The sequence below is a fragment of the Spea bombifrons genome, chromosome 4, assembly GCF_027358695.1.
Source record: "Spea bombifrons isolate aSpeBom1 chromosome 4, aSpeBom1.2.pri, whole genome shotgun sequence".
In the NCBI taxonomy this organism is placed as follows: domain Eukaryota; kingdom Metazoa; phylum Chordata; class Amphibia; order Anura; family Pelobatidae; genus Spea; species Spea bombifrons.
In genome coordinates, this window is record NC_071090.1 from 65,345,228 (window position 1) to 65,366,840 (window position 21,613).

The 21,613-nt window shown below is 38.4% G+C and overlaps 1 protein-coding gene across 2 annotated transcripts in view; it reads left to right on the forward strand.

Moving 5' to 3' along the window:
• The window catches only part of BEND7 (BEN domain containing 7), a 31,447-nt gene extending 10,354 nt beyond the window's left edge, over positions 1-21,093 (forward strand). The window contains exons 3-9 of one of the 2 annotated variants that reach the window (XM_053461961.1): positions 10,124-10,420; positions 11,168-11,290; positions 16,653-16,924; positions 17,288-17,513; positions 18,185-18,310; positions 20,427-20,477; positions 20,890-21,093. In XM_053461961.1, the coding sequence (XP_053317936.1) occupies positions 10,124-10,420; positions 11,168-11,290; positions 16,653-16,924; positions 17,288-17,513; positions 18,185-18,310; positions 20,427-20,449 (1,067 nt within the window). In that variant the 3' untranslated portion in view covers positions 20,450-20,477; positions 20,890-21,093. The remainder of the gene's footprint in view (positions 1-10,123; positions 10,421-11,167; positions 11,291-16,652; positions 16,925-17,287; positions 17,514-18,184; positions 18,311-20,426; positions 20,478-20,889) is intronic. The other variant, XM_053461960.1, reaches the window with a different exon arrangement.
• The last annotated feature ends 520 nt before the right edge of the window (positions 21,094-21,613 follow it).

Below are 21,613 nucleotides of genomic sequence, written 5' to 3' on the forward strand. Positions count from 1 at the left end.
CTGGCGCCCCCCCTCACTACCCCCCCTCTGCCCCTTCAAACTACCCCCCCGTGCCTTCAAACTACCCCCCTATGCCCCTTCAAACTACCCCCCCTCTGCCCCTTCAAACTACCCCCCCCTCTGCCCCTTCAAACTACCCCCCCTCTGCCCCTTCAAACTACCCCCCCCTCTGCCCCTTCAAACTACCCCCCCCTCTGCCCCTTCAAACTACCCCCCCCTCTGCCCCTTCAAACTACCCCCCCTGCCCCTTCAAACTACCCCCCCCTCTGCCCCTTCAAACTACCCCCCCCTGCCCCTTCAAACACCCCCCCCCTCTGCCCCTTCAAACTACCCCCCCTCTGCCCCTTCAAACTACCCCCCCTCTGCCCCTTCAAACTACTCCCCCCTCTGCCCCTTCAAACTACCCCCCTCTGCCTCTTCCTTCAAACTATCCCCCTGCTCTCCCTACTTCTCCTTATCCTAACTTACCTTGAGGAGTCCTGCCGGCATTTCATGTTGAGCGCCGGCACCGCGACGGAGTCACGGAGAGTAAGGGGCATCGAGCGGTTGCTGAGAACTTCACGAGCAACCGCTCGGCGCCCCTGCCCGGGACATAAATGAAAACATTGTTGTTTTTTTTTGTTGTTGGTTTTTTTAACTTTATTTAACATCCTCCATGTTAAATAAAGTTAAAAAAAAACTTTATTTAACGTGGAGGTTGTTAAATAAAGTTAAAAAAAACCAACAACAAAAAAAACCAACAATGTTTTCATTTAGGTGCAGAGGGGGCGGCGGAGGAGGAGGACCCCGCGGCGGCGGCGGCAGCGGAGGAGGACCCCGCGGCGGGGGAGGACCCGGCGGCGCCCCCTGGAGTGTGGCGCCCTGTGCGGTCGCACAGGTCGCACACCCCAAAGGCCGGCCCTGACTATATTCAGTGTAGAAGAAGCACCCAGCTTGTATAGAAGCACTTGTATAAAATAAAAGTGATTCTGCACACATAAAATGCGTGTTCTCTAACTTTCCAAACAGCATGTCGAGAGGTTTGAGGAAGTACCGTGTATAGGTAACTACTATAGGTAAAGTGCATTTGTATTAAAACAATGGTGGGTGATTTAAACGTGCAAATGGTACACATGGATAATCTTATTATATTTTGCGCAATGTACTTCTTTTTATAGCTGATTTTCCATTGTTTAAGTGGTACTGTTTTTAAGTGATCAGTTGGAACATGCATGGGATTGGCACATGGCTATCCTGAATCTAAGACAAGACCAAGGACTTATTACCAAGGTCTTTTCATCAGGAAAAACAAGCAGACTGGACGGGCCAGATGGTCGGTGGACTTAATGCAAAGGGAATGCGTGTGCACCCACTCCTAGCTGGTGAGCGGGCCATACCCTCCATACACGTATCTTATTTCGGATTTAAATGGATGTGTCTCAAAACATGATATTGCGCATGTGCATTTAGTACTTGCTTCTGTACGGAGCAGAGCCCATAAATGCAAAGTACCAACCTTGCATACAACACTTCTTTTGTAACCCAAAAAGCTTTGAAGGTAGGGTTGCTATCGCTCTTTTCCAGGACATACAGATTTCCCAAGCTGTATAAACTCATAGAAGGGAGTCACTCAGTTATGTATCCCACATACTGCAGGGCTGCCCTCGACATGTGCTTAAAAGACCTGGAGGTCCCTGCTGCAATACCAGGAGCCCCTGTTTAAGCTTTCCTTTGTAGCCCCGCATTGATTTTGTGCAAGACGCAGGGGGGTTGGAGTATTTCAATAATAAGTAAATTACGATTTATTTATTTTTTATGGTGACTGCTCTTTTAGATGCATAGTCATTGAAGCCCTACATGATCTATTCATAAGGAACAAGATATTGTGTGTTTTCATCTATTTCTTAGTTCTCTATACATGTCTTATTTAACCTCAGTAAACAGACCTGTATATATAAAGAATAACGGTAATTGCAGAACTAATTATGGTTTTTGGGAAATTTCATTTCTTCATTCCCTGGTATTAAGTAGAAACTTCAAAGCAAGCTGACAAAGTGAGACAGCATGTTAGTCTTTGGTGAGCAGACATTAAAAGGAATTCTCACTGCGTGTAATATCTGTTTGAATTAGTGTGAACTTCATAAATGAAAACAGCTGTTGGGCACATCTTAATTTATTATTTATATTAGGGAAAATACAGATCCCTTTGCCTTAATCCTTAAGTTTTCCTGCTGCTCCACTGTATGGAGGGTCAACAATCCTCACCCTCCTACCCACTAATTTTCTGATGATATCCCGCTTATCAGTGAGTAAATGAGTGAAAGAATGAATGGCCCAGGCAGAATGTTTAAGGGGCAAAGGTGGCGCAGGCAGGCTTTTTAGGATCAAAGGTGGCTCAGGCATGCTGATTAAGGGGCAGAGGTGGCACAGGCAGTCTGCTTGGGGACAAAAATAATACTGACAAGCTGCTTGGGGGCAGAGATGGCACAGATAAGCTGTTTGGGGCAAAGGTGGCATTGTTGGACATGTTGCTTGTTAATTTGGGGTGCCCTGTGGTTTCTAGTTATGCCTCTGGTGTGGTGTGTGGACACATGAGCTCGATGACGCAATAAAATATATGGGGCGGGTGTCCAAATATTTTCAAAGCTGCTTTTCATTCTAAATCCAGCCCTGTTGGTATGTAATGATTAACTATATATCTAGCTAGCTTATTTTCAGCAATTTAGGCGGAGCATGAGATGACACAATCTCAAATCAACAGAAATAAACTGATCCATAATACCAAGAGAGCTCTGTTTGCACGCTAATAGTCTGTGTATAACCTCCAAATCAGCATAATAATCATGGTACTGCAGAAAGTTTCAACTGTCGCTCAGTCTTGTGTCCAAATCACTTAGAAATGATGTTCAAGAATCCAAATTTTGCTTTCTTACCAGAAATAATTAGTCAAGTAAAATTCTGCCTCATCCCTAATTTTTTTGTGAGGAACACTTGTCATGAGACACAGAAGCAAGCGCTCACTGAGTGTTTCAATGGAAACTGGAGAAAAAAACAGGCTTTTGTTTTGTGATAAACCCAAGGAAAAGGAAAATAATAAATGGCCCAATCTGGTAATGTTATATTAGCTCGTTACACTAAAGAGTACAGTTGATGTTACGGTTATCTGTGGTTATTTTGGTTATCTGTGTCGGGTGTCTATCTAATAATTGAAGATGCCAACCTGATGCACCTGAAAGGTTGAGTGTATGTTCTTCTGAATGTGAATTACATAACTGATTATTAATGAGTTAACCCTCCACTGTCTTAATTAGTTGTTATATAAAAAAATATTAGTGGTTAAAAAAAAGTATTGGGAGAACTCTTTCTAACCACACATCTAACCCAACTGTCCAAGACAAAAGTGTCTCTCTTTGGCCATTCCAAATACTGTCCCTATATAAAAACAACAACAAAAAAAAAACTATTACCACCTTTTTAATACGGTTTTACCACAGGTGCTATGATATCAGATATGCTTTGATGTTTAAAAAAAGGCCAAATTAAATAGGATTATATTTAATGATGATTATGATGATTACTTAGCTTGGGTTTAAAGAGTTAAGAAAGTTAAATGCTATATTTCTTTACGACGCTGGCAGTATGATACAGAAGCATCTTTGTTGGCCACCTGGTATTTAGGATGGAGCCTGCTCTATGGTACAGCGTGCTATCAGAGACACATGCATTGATTATGTGCTTAAATATGCGTAGCACTGTATAGTTTTAAGGGCTACTTTTTGTTTTGTTGAATAAACATTATGTTTTAATAATGATAAAAGGATAAATGCTGGAAGGAGGTCCAGTTTTGGTGTTTTCATGAGACCCGTCGCTAGCTGGATCTCATAGCTACCATGTTAAATCAATATTTCATATACAGTACATTATGAATGAGAAAATAACATTTTCTTTTTCTTGTGTGCATTGTGGCATTTGATAAAAAAAAATACGATTAGTCTTTAGTTGAAGTTGATGCTTTTTATTGGGCCAACATTGAAAAAAAGAGGTGACCTCTGAGATAATGAAGGCTTATTTAACTTTAAATATTTTTCTGCATTGGATGCGTAGGCTTCTGCCGTGTACAAGAGAAAGCTAGCGATTTTTCATAGGCGGATCAGCAGCTTTCCTAATGTTAAAAAGGAAAATTAAAATCTAAAGGTGCCAGCATGCTGCCAAGCTGATCTATTGTGAGATGAGCTGGCTGGATAAAAACGCCTGATCCCTGCTACCATAAAGGCATCTGGGATTGTGACTTCACAAGCGCCTTCTCTCACTCTGACACCCACTAAAACATAAATATAATACAGGGACACATATATGTAAATACAATATTTTGATGAGGTATCTATGGGCAGTTTAACAAGTCCTGAAATCCATAGATTACCTCGGTAAAATGTGAGCTGTTTTTTTCAAATTGTCTCCTAACTATAACTATAGCAAAACTATGAAAATCCTCCCGGCAGCCCACAAATATAAATGGCACCCAAAGAGCTATTAATATAGTGCGCCATCATGCATTACCCCTTTCAATTCTCAAAGGCATGGTTTTCTAACATATGGAAAATGTCTGGGATAGGGGGAAAAAAACTAAAATACCATGTTAACCTGTTTTTGGCAAATGTAACTATTTATGAGTAAATAAACATATTCATTCAAAGAGCATTTTTCTTTAGTTTCTTGTTTTATTCCTTTCAGAGGAGCCTGTGTGTGTTCCCTCTGCACTGCTCTTCCTGAAAATCACAAAAGGTCTTCCAGTTTGATGGGGACTGGGAGTGGTGAAAGGAGGTCAAACTACTGTGATGTAATACATAGAGACGGGCTTTGGAAGAATGACACGACTCTGTTTCTAAGCAACTCTAATATCTCAATAAACCCTTTAATGGGGTTTTTAAGTGACAGGTAGCTTGTAGGGGTAAAATAAAATGGCAAGTATGTTTATTTCACTTCTCTTTACATGATGCAGCTCTTTCTGGTGATAGTTTGTGAGTTTTTGTTACATTTCCACCCATCAGTAAAACTTGATAAAATATGGTGCTTAGCATTCTTATTTGTATTCTGATTTGCCCACATTTGCTTTTTTTCTCTGTTATTATACGTAATGTGATTATAATGCTGCATTTTATGATGGATAAGATGATGTTTGTCTCTTGTGTAATTCCTTGCAAGTCACAAAAAATGTAATTAGTCTCATTTAAAAGTAACTACTTGACATTTAATCTTCACATTATGCATACAATTTCCATTTAATCAACAAAACCAGTTCTGTCCAAAACAGAAAATAACATACGCAAAATGAATTTCTTGGGTATATTGCAACAAGAACAGCAACGCTAATACAGAAAAGACAAGCGTTTAAAAAAGAAGTAGCAAAAGTTTCAGTACACTGCATTTACCCACATACTACAATGTTTCCAGTCTTTATATTCCTAATCGCTTATATAGTTTGGGAATATATACAGTATATATTCTTCTCTTTCTACCTTCTTTCTTCTTCTCTTGCTTTCTTCGTTCTTTCTTCTTTTTCTTCATGTGCCACGAAAAAAAGAAACACTGAAGTAACACTTTAAATTGAATGCAGGAATGACATACAGCTTAAATTCTATGTTACTTGGGTTTTTTTTCCTTTTCTATATTCTGAAGATGGAATGACGCATGCTTCACGGAAACAAATTTCACAGAAAAGACAAGCATTTAAAAAAGAAGTAACAAAAGTTTCAGTACACTGCATTTACCCACATACTACAATGTTTCCAGTCTTTATATTCCTAATCGATTATATAGTTTGGGAATATATACAGTATATATTCTTCTCTTTCTACCTTCTTTCTTCTTCTCTTGCTTTCTTCGTTCTTTCTTCTTTTTCTTCATGTGCCACGAAAAAAAGAAACACTGAAGTAACACTTTAAATTGAATGCAGGAATGACATACAGTTTAAATTCTATGTTACTTGGGTTTTTTTTTTTCCTTTTTTATATTCTGAAGATGGAATGACACATGCTTCACGGAAACAAATTTCACTGTGACCCTAGCAGATTTTATGTGGATTGCTTCATGCTTTGGCTTCCTGGAAATGAAGGTGACAAATATATATATATTTCTGGTGTTTCCAGGAATCCAATCCATCTGGCAAGTACCTATTAGCTCAGGACACAAAGGACACCCTTTGTCTAATACATATAACTAGAAAAATAAGAGTAAATTAAATTAACCTCTAAAAGTCTTGTGATAGAGAACTAAAGAAAGTACAGCATATAGAGGTTATACCATACATTACTTCATTTGTTTGTGTGTGTGTATGTATATGTATGTGTATATATATATATACATACATACATACATACATACATACATACATATACACACGCACACACAGAAGTATATATATAATTTTAAGTGTATACACTTTTGGAAAACCTAAGCTGAACACTTGTGTTAACGTTGGGTTAATTTCTTCGAAATATGTTGGTGTACTGCAGAATGTGTTAGCACTTTAAAAATGACTCCAAACGATTATAATTAGTTTTCCAACCGATCGCAACATCAGTCAATTCTGAAATTGTATGTGTTTCCATAAAATTACTTATCTGACTTGCAATTTACCAATGCACTGTTTAGTTTATGAAGCCCTACATCCTTTAAATAGACACTCCAGCCATCATGTACATTTTAAAGAAAGTCTCTCTCTGACACCCCAGCTACTAAAGTATATAAAACAACACTTACCTGAGGTAGTAGGTGCAGCTATGGAGCTTCCCTCCTCCGTGATCCGATGATTCTAGCCACTGATGGCTGTTGCTAAATCCCAGCTAGTGCGCAGGAGAACAGGTAGACAATCTGGGTTCGCTTCTTACAACTGGAGCCAAAATGTGTGGTCCCGAGCTGAAGTTCAGGCATCTCTTGCTGGGGATGTCAGCACTGATCCCCCTCATACAGCAGGGACTTGTTGGGTCTTTAGAGACCCTGATTGAGTCTCCTGCCCAGAAGCGTTAAGGTGGGTGCATGGCACCCAGATGCCTAGTAACCAAGGAGCCCAGCAGCATCACAGTGCATGTTATACGTGATGGTAGGGTTGTAGGGCAGTGAAGTACTATGACTGGAGCCTAGGGTTAGTGGCGCCTTGGTAAATTATTTTTTCAGCGCCCCTCCCCGTAACTAACACACTCACTAACACTATACACACAAATAAAGAGTAAAGCATTAAAAAAATTAGTAATCAAAGAAGAAAGCAAGCTCTCCACACCGTGACCATGCCTGGGAAGTCTATGGGTTTGACTTGTAGGTCTGTGGGGGACTCCCTGCCTCCCCAGGTCTACAGGCTAGTTTCACCCACTAAAGTCCGTCCTTTTATTATATTTTTAAACTGGCCTGACACTGTGGTGCTGCTCTCGTAAATGCAATTGCTGGAACATGCCATGAAGATATGGAAAATGTGCATTGGGATAATATCTGTAATTACATAAAAACGACAGCTGTGAACCAAGGTTTAAATTTCATTCAGTCAGTTCAAATACATGTTCGTATTCGGATCGGTGGCCTCAACTTCTCATCCTTCCTCTTTCCCTGCTGCTTATATTTTTCTATGGTGGTTATTTAAGTTAATATGCTTCACTATAATAAGTTATTATAAACTTCTTAGGCCTCTCTCCTGATGCATGTGACATCACATGGTGGCCAACCGTATTCTGTAGGCATAGTCGGCCAAACCAGAATGCCATAACCTTTCCTAGATGTATGGAGTGTGATGTCACCACATTCTCCACACATGAAACACTCGGTGTCTACTCCTTGTCTATGGCACACCATGGCATGGGAGATGCATTATTTCCCAGGAATCTAAGCATTTGCCTGGATCAGCCATCAGGGTAGATGTTAGAACCGTTGTTGGGACTGTCCTGGGCAAATCAAATTTCTGTAGGACTGTAATACAAAATAATGATGCATATTGTCAGATATTTTATGATAGAAAACATGTATTCCATATATTCTGTACTTTACATGAACACAAAATGGAGTCAGAGCCATTTTATTTCACTTAATCATGTAGTGATTAATTCTTTTTGTCCTTGTTCCCTCTATAATTGAGAACAAAGGAGTATTCATGTATAATGATGTTTCAGTGTATATATGATACAATTAATGTTATCTTCCATGAGAAAGTTAAGGAGTAGACACTGCATATTCTGAGAAATGTAATTTAGAATGGGGGATACATGGGAAGACTACCAAGACCTGAGTTACTATCTAGGAAGTAACATTTGGCGATTAGGGTAACCAAGGATAAATTCCAAACACATATGTAATGGTTTTAAGTTAATTCTTAGACCAGAGCGTCTCTCACAGGTAAATTAAGAAATTACAACGGTGTAAATATGAGTAGAAATCCTAATTATAATGGGTAAAACCCACCGTTATGATTGGAGAATTCCAATCAAGAGGTGGAGGCTTTGATAATAAGCCCTGTCTTTAAAAGCTTATGTCTTTAATAATTGAAAAACGGACCTTAAAAAAAAAAGGACCTTAAGATCGCACCCTGAAATGGACAGACCCTGACGGATTTATTCACCAAATTTACCCCAGAGAATTGGAACCTTAAGATTCTGGCACCATATTTCACTCTTGGAATTACTTTGAGTTCTAACCTATATAACTGGTAGAAAGTTTTATTCTTTTTCCACTTAATTTCTTGCCAATGAACCTGGATTAATTTCTACAAGGATCGGTGGGACAACAGCAACAAGTGGTGGTAATTATAATTGTTTTATTATTCTGAATAGAGATGAATTTTGTCTTCTTCGTATAGAATTCCCTGTTTCTGGGAAGTAGTATATTGCATTATTGTATATGACGGCTTGTGAGACTGCAGCTTATAACCCGTGATAATAACAATAATGAAAAGGTATTTTTACCTATAGATGAAGTTTGACATTATTTGCATCTATTAGGAATTTCACTAATACTCTTAGACACAGTTAAATTATTTTTAATTTGTTATATTAGTTGAACTAATATTAGAGAGATAGTGATATTTTTATTACTGCCCTGATTATTATCAATTTTTGGTTGCTGAGTGGGATGGAAATTAATTGTGTGTTAGACTCATAAAGTAGTAACTCATATTGATAACTATCGATAATATAATGTATTTGAATTGATTCATTTTTGACATGTTTTAAGAACTTTGTTTTTTATATTATGCACTGTTTGACTCATATATAGATTTTATAAATTGTATTTACAATAAATATTTTTGATTGACTATCTTGGTGATATCTATCTGATTTGAATTATAATTTTCGGCGATCTGAAAGGATTTAGGATCGGAGATAAAATATAGGGTATCTCCTTAAATTTATATTGTGGATGTGGTACTACAATATTTGGTAGCGTCGTTATTTTGCGTGTGTGATAAAATATTGGTTTTGCCTATTTTGTCTCATTAATATCCCTAACAGTATTAATATTTATAAACCAACTTACGTAGAATGAGTTAAAGGTCCTGCTTATCCAAAGCTTACTTTATAATGAGGAGGTAAGGGCGGATACACAAGGTATAATTCGCAAATGTCAAAATCATTACTGCAATAAGAGCACACCACCAAGCTAGTATCACCAGCATAAGATAGGCGCCTAGTACCTTGGTACTGAGAAGCTCAGGGTTGGGTACATGTTGTAGAAAGTGACCGTATTCCCCTCAACACACCATGCACAGAGAAACGCACAGTGCCTGTTGCCTGGCAATAAACGTTCAAACTTTGTTCCTACAAGTAAAACAGGTTCCCAGGTATGTAGATCTTCGCTTTATCTAAGGGCTGTGAGAAGCAATCTTCCTGTGCATCTCCGTAACATTTTTACATTACGCTTTCTTTATGAAACACTACCAGATTTCCTAGCGCTAATACAATGGCAAAAAAATTTCCTTTTAGGTCTTTAATTCTTATGATGTTACTGTTAATGTAAATATTCAAACAGATGCAGAATAAGGTTACAATTTCTGCAGATATAGAGAAAGGGATTTAAATTAAATGTAAATGCTTGTGAGGTGGATGATTTATTGACGTGTGTAACCAGGGTTTTGTCCTTCACAATATTACTATTATTTTGTCTTCAGGTGATGAAAGCCTGGAGATTAAGAAGCAGATCACAGGGATGAGGCGGCTGTTAAATGACAGCACGGGGCGGATTTACCAGCGTGTTGGCAAAGAGGGAGATCAGCTCAAAGAGGAACGACAAGATCTGGATATAAGCTGGGCTGAGGGTTTGAGCATCCCAAGTGCAGCCGAGGAGCCAATTCAACCGTCCCAGAGTTCATGGAGTGAGGTCCCAATTCCGACCCCAGACTATACCGGCCAATATGGTACCCGCTCTAAAACTGTGCAGAATCATGTGAAAAATACAGGATCTAATGGTATGTTTACTATATGTTGATAAAGAGTTGACTGTTAAATGGCTTGTCATTTATATTATGGGTGAATTGCATATTGTTGCAGTGATGGTGTTGATCGTAGCAACGGGGAGGCAGAACACTTTTTAAATAATAGGTTGGAAAGTTGGTGGAATGTTGAACGGTAGTCATAGATCTCTAGTACTTTTTCTGTCATGCATAAATAATTAATCTCCAAACTATCTCCAAACACCCTCTGTTTCCTTAAACATATGTATATTCAATCATACATACGGGAATATACTCTACTTTCCCCCTTTCAACTCAACCCCTGTACCAGCCTAAGGTTTTAATGATAGCTTCCATCAAAACTATACGAATAGAGACAAGATGAGAGTCTCAAGTAGCAGGCCATTGTAGTTCTCTCCCCTTCGTTCTATCCAGTTACCTAAAATGTCATTGTCGTTACCTTCAGTGATATCTCCTCAAATCCTACCAAGTCTGCCTGTTTCAACACCCCAAATGAGCACCTTAAAATTGAATGCATTACCTTATAGCTTAGCAATGCCACCATCTTGCTGGATGGATGGACAAATAGTTTGGACAAGTAAACTGTGAGCTTGTGAACTGGGCCCTCTTTACCTAATGTATCAGTTTGTTTTTCTATGAAAAATAATATTAATAAATAATGTACAAGAGTATGATCAGGTGCCAGTTCTGAAGTGTTTGCATATGGCTAATGGAATGGAAACCCGTGTTGGTATTGAACAGGTGGATTGAAGATGGGGAATTCTCTGTCATCGTCGAAGTGCTGTACGTGTAACTGCCAGCCCACACTGCAGGCCATCCTTCAGGAGCTGAAAGCCATGAGGAAGTTTATGCAAGTTCAAGCAGGTATGTAGCACTTGATGCCTTTTGTGGCTTGGTGTGTACTTTATTGCAGCTCCAAGTACTGTTGAATGATGACCCCTTACCCAATAACAAGAACTTCAATAACAAGACTTCTCTCAGGACCCAAAGGCATGCTCATAGGTTGTTGCTACAGAAGGAGAAAACACTTCTTAAATGTTGTTGTGTTCTTAAACCATCTGATGAAATAACAAAATGGCAGATATGCTTTATTTGCTCAACCCACTTGAGAGAAACTCCCACCAAATGATTATTACTAGTATTAGATTAAAATGAAGTCTTCAAAATATCATGCTGTTTTCTTTTTTAACAAGATGCATTTTGGCCGTTTGTATTTATTCTTGCTCTGTTATGTTGGCCCAATCTACGAGACAAATACACTGACCTGTCAGTGGTAAACAATAGAATGTCTCAGTCTTAATCACACAGACTTCACTTAAAGGAACACCACAGTCCCTAATGTTTTGCTGTACATTGGAGTTCTTTATGCTTGGACTCCAATGCATTTTACTACATATAGAATCTAGTGGGTGCATAACTCGCATATATAAAAGTTGAATTGACTTGATCTGCTGTGCATACACAGAACCCTCTAGCCCTATGTTATTATTATTATTACTAGATAGTTTTAGGTTAGAAAAAACTGGTGGTGTTATGGCATATATTGTACATATATTGTACCTATAGAAGAAAACATGGATAAAAATAAAAAATATGAATTATTAAACTTGCTTGCAGATCTGGCAAAGCCCATATGTGGTTGAATACCTTTTTGATTCTTGCAAGTGCTTCTCTTCTTGCTTGGTTTCAGATGGTGGTTTGCAGAGGGCTTGGGATGTTTCAGGAGGCATCAATCTCTCTGTAGACCACCATCTGAAACCAAGCAAGAACAGAGGCACTTGCAAGAATAAAAAAGATGGTGGTTTGCAGAGGGCTTGGGATGTTTCAGGAGGTATGAAAATAAAAATATTCACGTTAACCCCTTCATGTTATCAGCAAGCAAGGATCCAGCCATTAGGGGGAGCACTGGTGGACATACGCAGTGAAGGCTTATTGGGTGATGGCATACTGGTGCTCTTGCTGAGCACCGTTACAAGCTAGCGGTCAACAAGAAGCCAGCCTGATCTCCAGTGTAGCGACAGGGGGATGCAATAAAGGATGTACCGATATGTCACAATGGGCATCTTGCCACAGTTTTTTTTATACATCTATTTGGTACTGAAGGGGTTATATGCATTTTACTTAAATATTTTGTGGTTCCAATGTATACATAGTAACATAGTAAAAAAGACCTTAGTCCATCTGGGTCAAACTTTGTACCTATTCTTACTGTTTTTGATCCAGAAGAAGACAAAAAAAATAAAAAACAATAAACCTATTTTTGGAGATTTTTCTACTTGACCTCCAAAAGGCAATCAGATTTCTCCTTGGATCAAGAAACACTAAAATATTAATGTTTATTCTATCATTAATACTCTTGTATGTTCTGGTTTTTCAAAAACAAAGTGTCCAGACCCTTTTTGAAGGCATCCATTGTGTTCAATTGCACCACCTCTCTTGGCAGTGAATTCCATAAGTTTATTGCCCTCACTTTAAAGAATCCCTTCCTGTGTCGCCTATTGAAATCTTCGCTCTTCCAGTCTCAGAGGGTGACCTCTTGTTCTTTGTATATTTCTGTTAATGAACAGGTCACTGGAGAGCTTTTTATATTGGCCCTGCATATATGAGGTCTTGCCATTGATTTGCAAAGAGGCAAGATGATCTCCTCCTCATGAACGCTCATGTTTGTTAATAGTGGCACAAAAATTGACGTACAATCTAATAACAATCCAGATGTAGCTTATTCTGTGCTATTAGGATATTAGGAACACCCCAATGCCCGTTCTATAGCCCAACTGTGCAGCTTTGTCAAGTACAAGCAATTGACATACAGATACAAGCGGAATGAAGGTCAATGATCTTATATGTGCAGACTTTTTTATTTTCTAAAATAAACATATACAATAAGAGTAATATATATTTTGCTGCATTAAACATTATTGTGGAAGTCAGACTATATAGTGGAGCTTAACAACAGCTCCAGTTAGATTATTTGAACAAATATATTACGGCGAAACAAAACAGTCTGTCTTTTCCTTTCTCGTTTTTAGATTTGCTTGTTACGTGGTTTGCAAAAGGTTTGGTATGTTTGTTTTTGGTTAGTAGAAAACTCGATCGCACCTTTTAAATAAATTCTTCTGTATTCTAAAGGTTTAGTGGAACCTTTTGCCCTAGGTAAAAAAAAATAAGTCAAGGAACGGACATCATATGGGAGTTTTTTTATCTGGCTCTCTGACTAAGAACTCCATAGAGTTTAATACCATTCCTTTAACAAGGTCTAAAAATGCTATGTCCCACCCTATTAGACATTGTCAAGCATTGCCATACGACCTACCAGCAAGGTATTTCATGGTTTTATTTTAGACTTGGGTTTATTCCCACATGTGCTGTTCTGAGCACAGCATGTCACTTCTATGAATCTGCAAAATATTTTGTATCTCGGGCAAATATGATCAAAACCAGTTCAAACAGGTATGTGAAAGCCGAGTCCTAACTAGTCCCTGTTTTTTGTTGCATATAAAGCCCTGAATGCCAGGGAAAGCTTGTAATACAGGTGGCTGAGAAAGACCAATAACATCAAAAAGTACATTTGAAATAAAATGGGCTGAATATATCAAGAAGCTATTCAGAAAAAAAGCTAAAGTTCAGATCATTGTCACAATCAGAAAACGCAGTTGTGAAAAGAAAATAAATACGGTACGTTTTTTAAATGTAAAAAATAATAATAATAATGATTATAAAAAAAACCATATATATATATATATATATATATATATATATATATATATATATATATATATATATATATACATATACATATACATACATACATGATGGAGATATTTCAACTAGTGTTGTTGTCCAGCCCTAAAAGCTCATCAATAATAATCTTCTATAATAGCTCAGAGTTATGACACTGACATGCACAATTATTTGGTACTACAAACTAATCCTCTCTTGAGTAGCCATATTTATTCCAGATACCGCAGGAGACAACTGTTCTGTGAACCTTTCATAGAAACAACATGACTGCTTCTCATCCATGGAAATTTATTATAACCAAGATTAAAATACTAAACGCTATGCAAGTCATTATGTCTCTTCACGCATCCCAGTGTTTTCTGCTGATTTGTTGACAAGGCAATTACAAGCTATTTGACTCCGTTAGACGTTCCATTAATTCAGATCTAGCCAGCGTTTGGGTGGAAACGTAAAATGGTAATGCCGGCTTCTGTCATGAGGCTTCGTGTCAGTCAGACAGTCGCTAGCTGGGTCTCTGTATTAGATGTCTAGCGTTTTAAAGTGCTTGTTTTTTACATTTAAAAATCATTAATATACAAGAGCGTGTGAAGAGAATAATTATACATTCTGTGACCAAAAAAGTAGGATTTTTAATTACCGTATTTCCCCATGTATAAGACGCTCCCATGTATAAGACGCACCTTAATTTTGGGGCCCGCAATTTGAAAAAAAAAATGTATTATCATAAAATTCATACTTATCCTCATCACTCCCATCCATTAAGTGCCCCTAAATTAACCCTAAAGACCCCATTAACCATAACTGCCCCTAAATTAACCCTAAAGGCCCCATTAACATAACTGCCCCTAAATTAACCCTAAAGGCCCCATCAACCATAACTGCCCCTAAATTAACCCTTAACACCCCATTAATATGAGGTTTTTAGCACAATTAAAACTGCTGAAGCCAAAAACTTAAGGGTGTAATTATCATAAGCATGAATATGTTTTGAATGGGAGCCCACCTGATAAATACAGATCCTGGCTTTGATATGTATTTTTGGGGGAATTTTCAGGTATATTGTGAGCGCAGGGAGTGCTGTAGGTCAGTGCTGGTGCCATGAGTAGTACTTTGGCAAGTAACAGTGATGATTGGAAATGTCGTATAAGTAGTACATGTCTTTAGGTTCAGGATATGTACAGGATTGGACTGTCTACAAGAACACAACGAACAATCCAATATACAGTCTTTGTTGCGTGCAATAGGCAGGTTAACTGAATATATAATCGTGTATCTGGCAGGTAATGCTTTTCTCAACTCTGATAATTAATGGAACACAATTCATTCTTCATTCATGTTAAAAATCCTACCATACCTACCGTATCTGTCTTCTCCAGTACATGCTTTCTGTCAAGATCCTGGTAACGATTAAATCATAGACAAAAAGCCCACACAGGAAAAAATAATATAAATGAGAACCAGCATGTATATCTGCTGCAGTTTGGAATATAGAACTGTTCATATCCTCTTCCGGCTGCAATTACTATAACATGGTTATTCAGTTAATCCACTTACTTTGTTCAGAATAGTATATCTTACCCGTGAGTACAACAGATTACTTATATATTTGTCATTCAGACCTTTGCCTTTTTAACATTGTCCATGCCAGGAAAATTGCAAACGTTCCAATACTTGTCGGTGTGCAGTCCTCTAATGTCAGATGAGCCCCCAAAACAGTCTCCCTGCTTGTGGCAGTGTAACCGAAGGCCGTGATCTGGCTTTAACTTCTTCCCCTTTGACCTATGGTATCTGATTACTGAATGAACATGCACATTCATACACATGTAGAAAACCTTGTCTGCTTATACACAACATACATAACTATTGAAGCTGAGTAACAGTCGGTCTTGTCGAACAGTCAGCCACCCTATAGTCTCCCCAGTACCGGCTGAACAGTCATACAGATGTACAACTCTCATGCAATTACACTTATCTCATTCATTTTCTTATTGTTGACTAAATGGGATATATGGATGCCACCACTGCTAGCAAACCTGAATGAGTATTATGTATAAAGAGCAATACTTCTTCAAAGTGGTAAAATTAGTGCAGTCGCCACGGCAACCAAAAGGAATGGTGAATTGCTATTTTCTTTCTTCCCTAAAGGTTTCAAAAAAATGACATAATTATTCTGTTTATAAAATCATTAATATTATTATATTTTACTTCTATAGCACCAACAATTCACGCAGCACATTCATTCACACATCCACAAAACAAAAACGCCCCAAAATCTTTGAATCGGGGCAGCCCAGGGGGCTAGTTGCTTCTCCTGTGCATTATTCGGATATCCAATATTTTATGAACAAACTATTTTAAAGAAAAATAAAAGTGTAAAAATCAATTAATGCATATTAAAGGCCTCTTTTGAGATAGATGTACATCTTAAATATCTTTTTTTTTTTTTTTTTTTTTTACTCTTGGATATATCCATTTTTACAAATAGTTGCCCAAAGCAGACAGCAGATTCCTCCGTCGTGTGCTTGCTCCCAAAAGACAATCGCATCAAGGAAAAGAATTACAAAGAAAAAAGTCCTTCCAAAGACTTTGTCTTCATCTCCTCTAAACAGTACCCACAGCATACCTGAAAAGGAACACAGAGATCACAGGCCTGCTTTACTTCCGGAGCGCTCCGGACTCTCAGAAATAGAACATGTCAAGAAAGAGGAGGATCACGTCCTAGGATTTGGTATCGTTGTCAATTCATCATCCTCCGATGTAAGTTGAAATCCAAAGGTTAATTAGCTACTTTGCCCTCTCTAGCTGTATAATGAGTTTTGCATGACTCCTCATTAGCCCACATTATGAGCATTTGTCCTTTGCAGATCTCTTTTCACATGCAGTAGCTATCAAATACAGATGTATTGTGGAGCGACAATATAAGGGATAGTAAAAGTCCCTTATATCCCTTATAGTCCCTTAAAAGTCCCTTATGTAACCCCAAGTGCCACATAGGGATGTAAACTGTTTTTTCCTTATACATTTTGCCTATATGTAAGAAAAAAAAATACGTTAGCGTATCCTTGGAGACTCTTTGAATGTTCCCATCTTAATATGACTATGTCTACATTATTTTGGTAGCCAGAAGTACAGCTGGCAGAAGGATTTGATGTGTTCATGCCAAAATCCCAGCTGGACTCTATCCTATCAAATTATAAAAGGTCAGGAAGCCTACTCTTCAGGAAACTGGTGTGTGCTTTCTTTGATGACAAAACATTAGCAACCTCACTTCCGAATGGCAAACGGAAGCGTGGACTCAACGACAACCGGCAAGGATTGGACCAAAATATTGTGGGAGCAATAAAAGGTACACATGGTCAATATTTGCTTGTCTATAGGATATGTAGGTACCTCCTTTAATTTTAGATTAAATGTATAAAATGTTTTAGATTAAATATGTTCAACCAAGCCGCGTCTTCATTTAAAGCTTTGATTGAAGTGTTTGCCTATAGCAATTATTTTAGAAGAGCGGTGCTCTGCTTTCTGCCTTAGACACATTGACCTGTTTGGGCTTTGTAATTATATGCTTCTTCCAGTCACTTCGAGAGTCTTTTTCTCTGTTGCTTTATTATAAAGGATTGTTATTATTATACTCAAGATTATTCGGTTGTCTAGTAAATTAGATGGTACATTAAAGAATGTTTCGCATCTCCGTCCAGCGCAGTCCTCGCCAGAGCTAATGCACATGACATTTATTTTGTACGCCCTGTACAATCAGCAGAGTTCACCCAAGGTTTTATGGATGCAGAATTCAATCAAGGGAATACTCAGGGGGACAATCAAAGTCAGAAGGGGGCTCTGGGGCAACGTTGTTACATGGGGGCCCCCTCCAGGATCATAAATGACACACAGTACACTAGAAAGCCATTGTTTTGCTCAGTAGGATTACCGCATTCACTTTCCACCATTCTGGTACTTTTTTTCACCTATAGACAGTTACAGCACAAATAACGCCGCCTCTCTCTGCTTTCATTTCAGTTTTCACAGAGAAATATTGCACTGCTAACAACGTGGAAAAGGTCCCTGGCCCACGACACTGGGTGCAGATTCTCCAGGATCAAATCAAACTTGCCCGGAGGAGATTAAAAAGAGGTTGCGATTTAGGTGGGTAGAAATGAATGTCTGTTTCTCTGTCTGTCGGAGAAGTCTTTCACCGGACCCCTCTCTTGGGGTTAAGGATAGAACGTGAGTCTAGTGTAGACCTGGCTTAAAAGTCGTCATCATAGCAATGGCGTTACATTAATTTGAGTTGCATGGAATGGGATTGAATGGAATTGATTCCAAAGGTGCCATACATTGTGTTCTTACGTTCACATCCCCACCTAGAATGCCTAGAGTGCTTGCACTTTTATGAATTCAGAGCTGGATTGTTTTTAGACATGCCTTTATCATATATACACACACAAGCAGATTTTTTTTTATTGCGCTACATACAATATAAACTACTAATGACTTATACACGTGTAATAGTGTTATTCTTTACTGTTACATACTTCCTAGGTTTGTTGGATTGACGAAATGTCTGTTACATTGTATTATTATTTATTGCAGTTTGTTTATTTGTTCCCTATTGGCTGTTAATACTAATACAATCTAATGAAAGAGATAAGGAGCAGCATTGCAAATGATATTCTCACATGTACCCGGACATATACGGATGTATACCGGTTATCGCTATACATACTGTATAAAAATCCATGTCAGTGTACCAAGTGTTGGTCATTCTAGGCAGATCAGAATCCATTTATTCTGCCCTGATTTTATGAGACTCGGACCTCAATTAGTCTGTGGTCTTGTCTTAGATTTAGGATAGCTTTATACCTACCCCCCTGCATGTTTACATTTTCTCACTGTATCAGCTTCTACCACTTCAGATGGGCTGTTGTTCCATTTATTTACCACCCTGTCTGTAAAGTAAAACCTCCTTACATTACATCTAAATCCTTGACTGGCCAGTTTTAGGCTGTGAACATTTCTTCTCTGAAATAAACTTTTGTTTAATCGCTTTGTAAATCACTTTAAGTATTGACATGTTTCTGTCACTTCTTTCCTCCAAGTGATGCATATAATACAGTTTCACAAATCATTCAAGCAATTCATCCACACAATTAATTCTTTAATTCTCATACGTATTCACACAAATAATCCACACATTTATTCATTCATTCTCATACGCATTCACACTACCCCCTCTCCCCATCTACCCCTCCCCTTCTTATCTGCCCCTTCTAACTATGTACCCTCTTCCCCACTTCTCAATATGTACCCCTCTCACTATCTATATATATATATATATATAACTGCTAACAGCAATCACACTCCTATCAAGCCAAGGCAGCCAGTACATCCTGGAACCTGGGGATGATAGGAGTGTGAGTACAGCCTCCCTATGCCATGCTACCACCACCACCCCACACACTCATTCACAAACATTTAAATACTCATTCATTCCATTTATCACACATACTTGCTCAAAAACCCTCCCCCACCGCCTTACCTGAACTGCAGATCTCTCACTCTAAGACTTCTGCAGGGGCCCGGCTGTGCGAGCAACTTCTCTGGCCCCGCCCCAGAGGAAGGAGGTGGGAGGTAGAGTTATGTGACACTCTTCTAGCTTCCTGTTCTCCTGCCGCTGGTAGAAGAGAAGCTGCTCGCGACCAAAGCACCGGTAAGCAGCCTGGCCCCAGCGGAGGTCTGATTAGAAGACGACCTCGATTATAAGACGAGGGGTATTTTTCAGAGCATTTGCTCTGAAAAAAACCTCGTCTTATAATCGAGCAAATACGGTATTAATACTCAGCTGTATCTTTAAGTTGTTTCATTTTGCATTCTAGACTACAAAGCCTTTTGATTTATTCAATAAGTGTGATATATTCATTGTAATTTCCCTATACTGGCATATTTTTATAAACTTCCACACATCAGTCCCCTTTGCAGACCCTTAACACCATGTCACAATCCTTCATGGAGCACCACAGTGTCCATCTCATCCCCAACATCCTTCTTCTCATCCCTCCCCATTACGGCATCATTTTAGTTATTGTTACGAAAATAATCCCTACCCCAGTCCCTATACACTCATTAGTGTGTAAGGATAACATCTTTTATTAGCACCTTAGCATGTGTTGTTCTGTATGAGTTCTTGAATACTCTGACATGCGGAGATTGGGAACACGGGGTGTCTTTTACACCAACACCCTTTTCCTGTCATACCCTTTAGGACGGAGCTCTCAAGTGATCTGACAAAGGACACTGGGAAATTAACGTCAAGGTAAGCTCCCATCTGCCAATTCTTAAAGGGGAATTTACATTCATTATGAAAAAAACACCTATCCTATAGGCTTGTTCCTTCTAATCAGATCTATATTATTACCCCATTCAGTGATGGTATTTTAACTTGTGTCTTGTATGTGGGCTGTCTTTAAACCTTATACATTGACAACTTTTTGTCAGTGATACTTTTTTATATGAAATATTTCATAATTAACTGTATTCCCCTATAAGAAATGTTTACATGCTTTGGAAATGAAAGCGTCCTTGTGCATGTTTAGTTCGCACTGTGTTTTTTCATTGTTTTCTTTTGTGTATGTTCAGTTGTTTAATTGGAATTTTAGCAAATTGCCTTTTTTGTGTTTTGACTGTGTAATGTCAGGAGTTTAAGATGCCATCTTCTGCTTCCACAGGTAATCATCTTCAAACTACTGATGATGACATGTGGCTTCATCCTCAAAGTGAATTTTAACCATATTACCTGGAAAACATCTGGACAGAAGACATTAAGCCAGCAATGTTGTGTGTCCATTTATATGACTACAATTCATATCATGTTCTGCATTGTTTATTTTTTATTACCTACCAGAAGTCAGCTTGAAAAAGTAACACAGCGTGTGGATGCTGCACGCACACACACATACATACATACATACATACATACATACACACACCCCATTCTAGATACCATGAATGTACAAGGGATAGACTACATGGCTCGCTTGAAACATATCACCTTCTTATATTCTTTTATTATTATTTATATATATCAGAGAGGGAGGATCTTCCAAAGTTCTGCTAGACATTTAACATTTTTACATAAAAAAGAAATTATTTGTTTTAGATACTGGTGGGAATTGATAGATAAAAGATCATGACTGCTTGGATAGAAAGCCCCTTTAATAACTTTGGATCCATTATCATCATATTGCGCTATACATGGGGGGGGGTACATGTTGTAGCTTATGCATGTTTTTAAGTGTATCACGATGCAGATCTACCACCACTCATTTTGGACCCCATCCTATCCATCTGGACCCCCTGCTAAAGCACCACATGGAACTGTAGGCTTTTGGGGGTCCCAAGCAAAAAAAATAAAACATTGAGTGCCTATCTATAAGATAAATGGGGTAATGA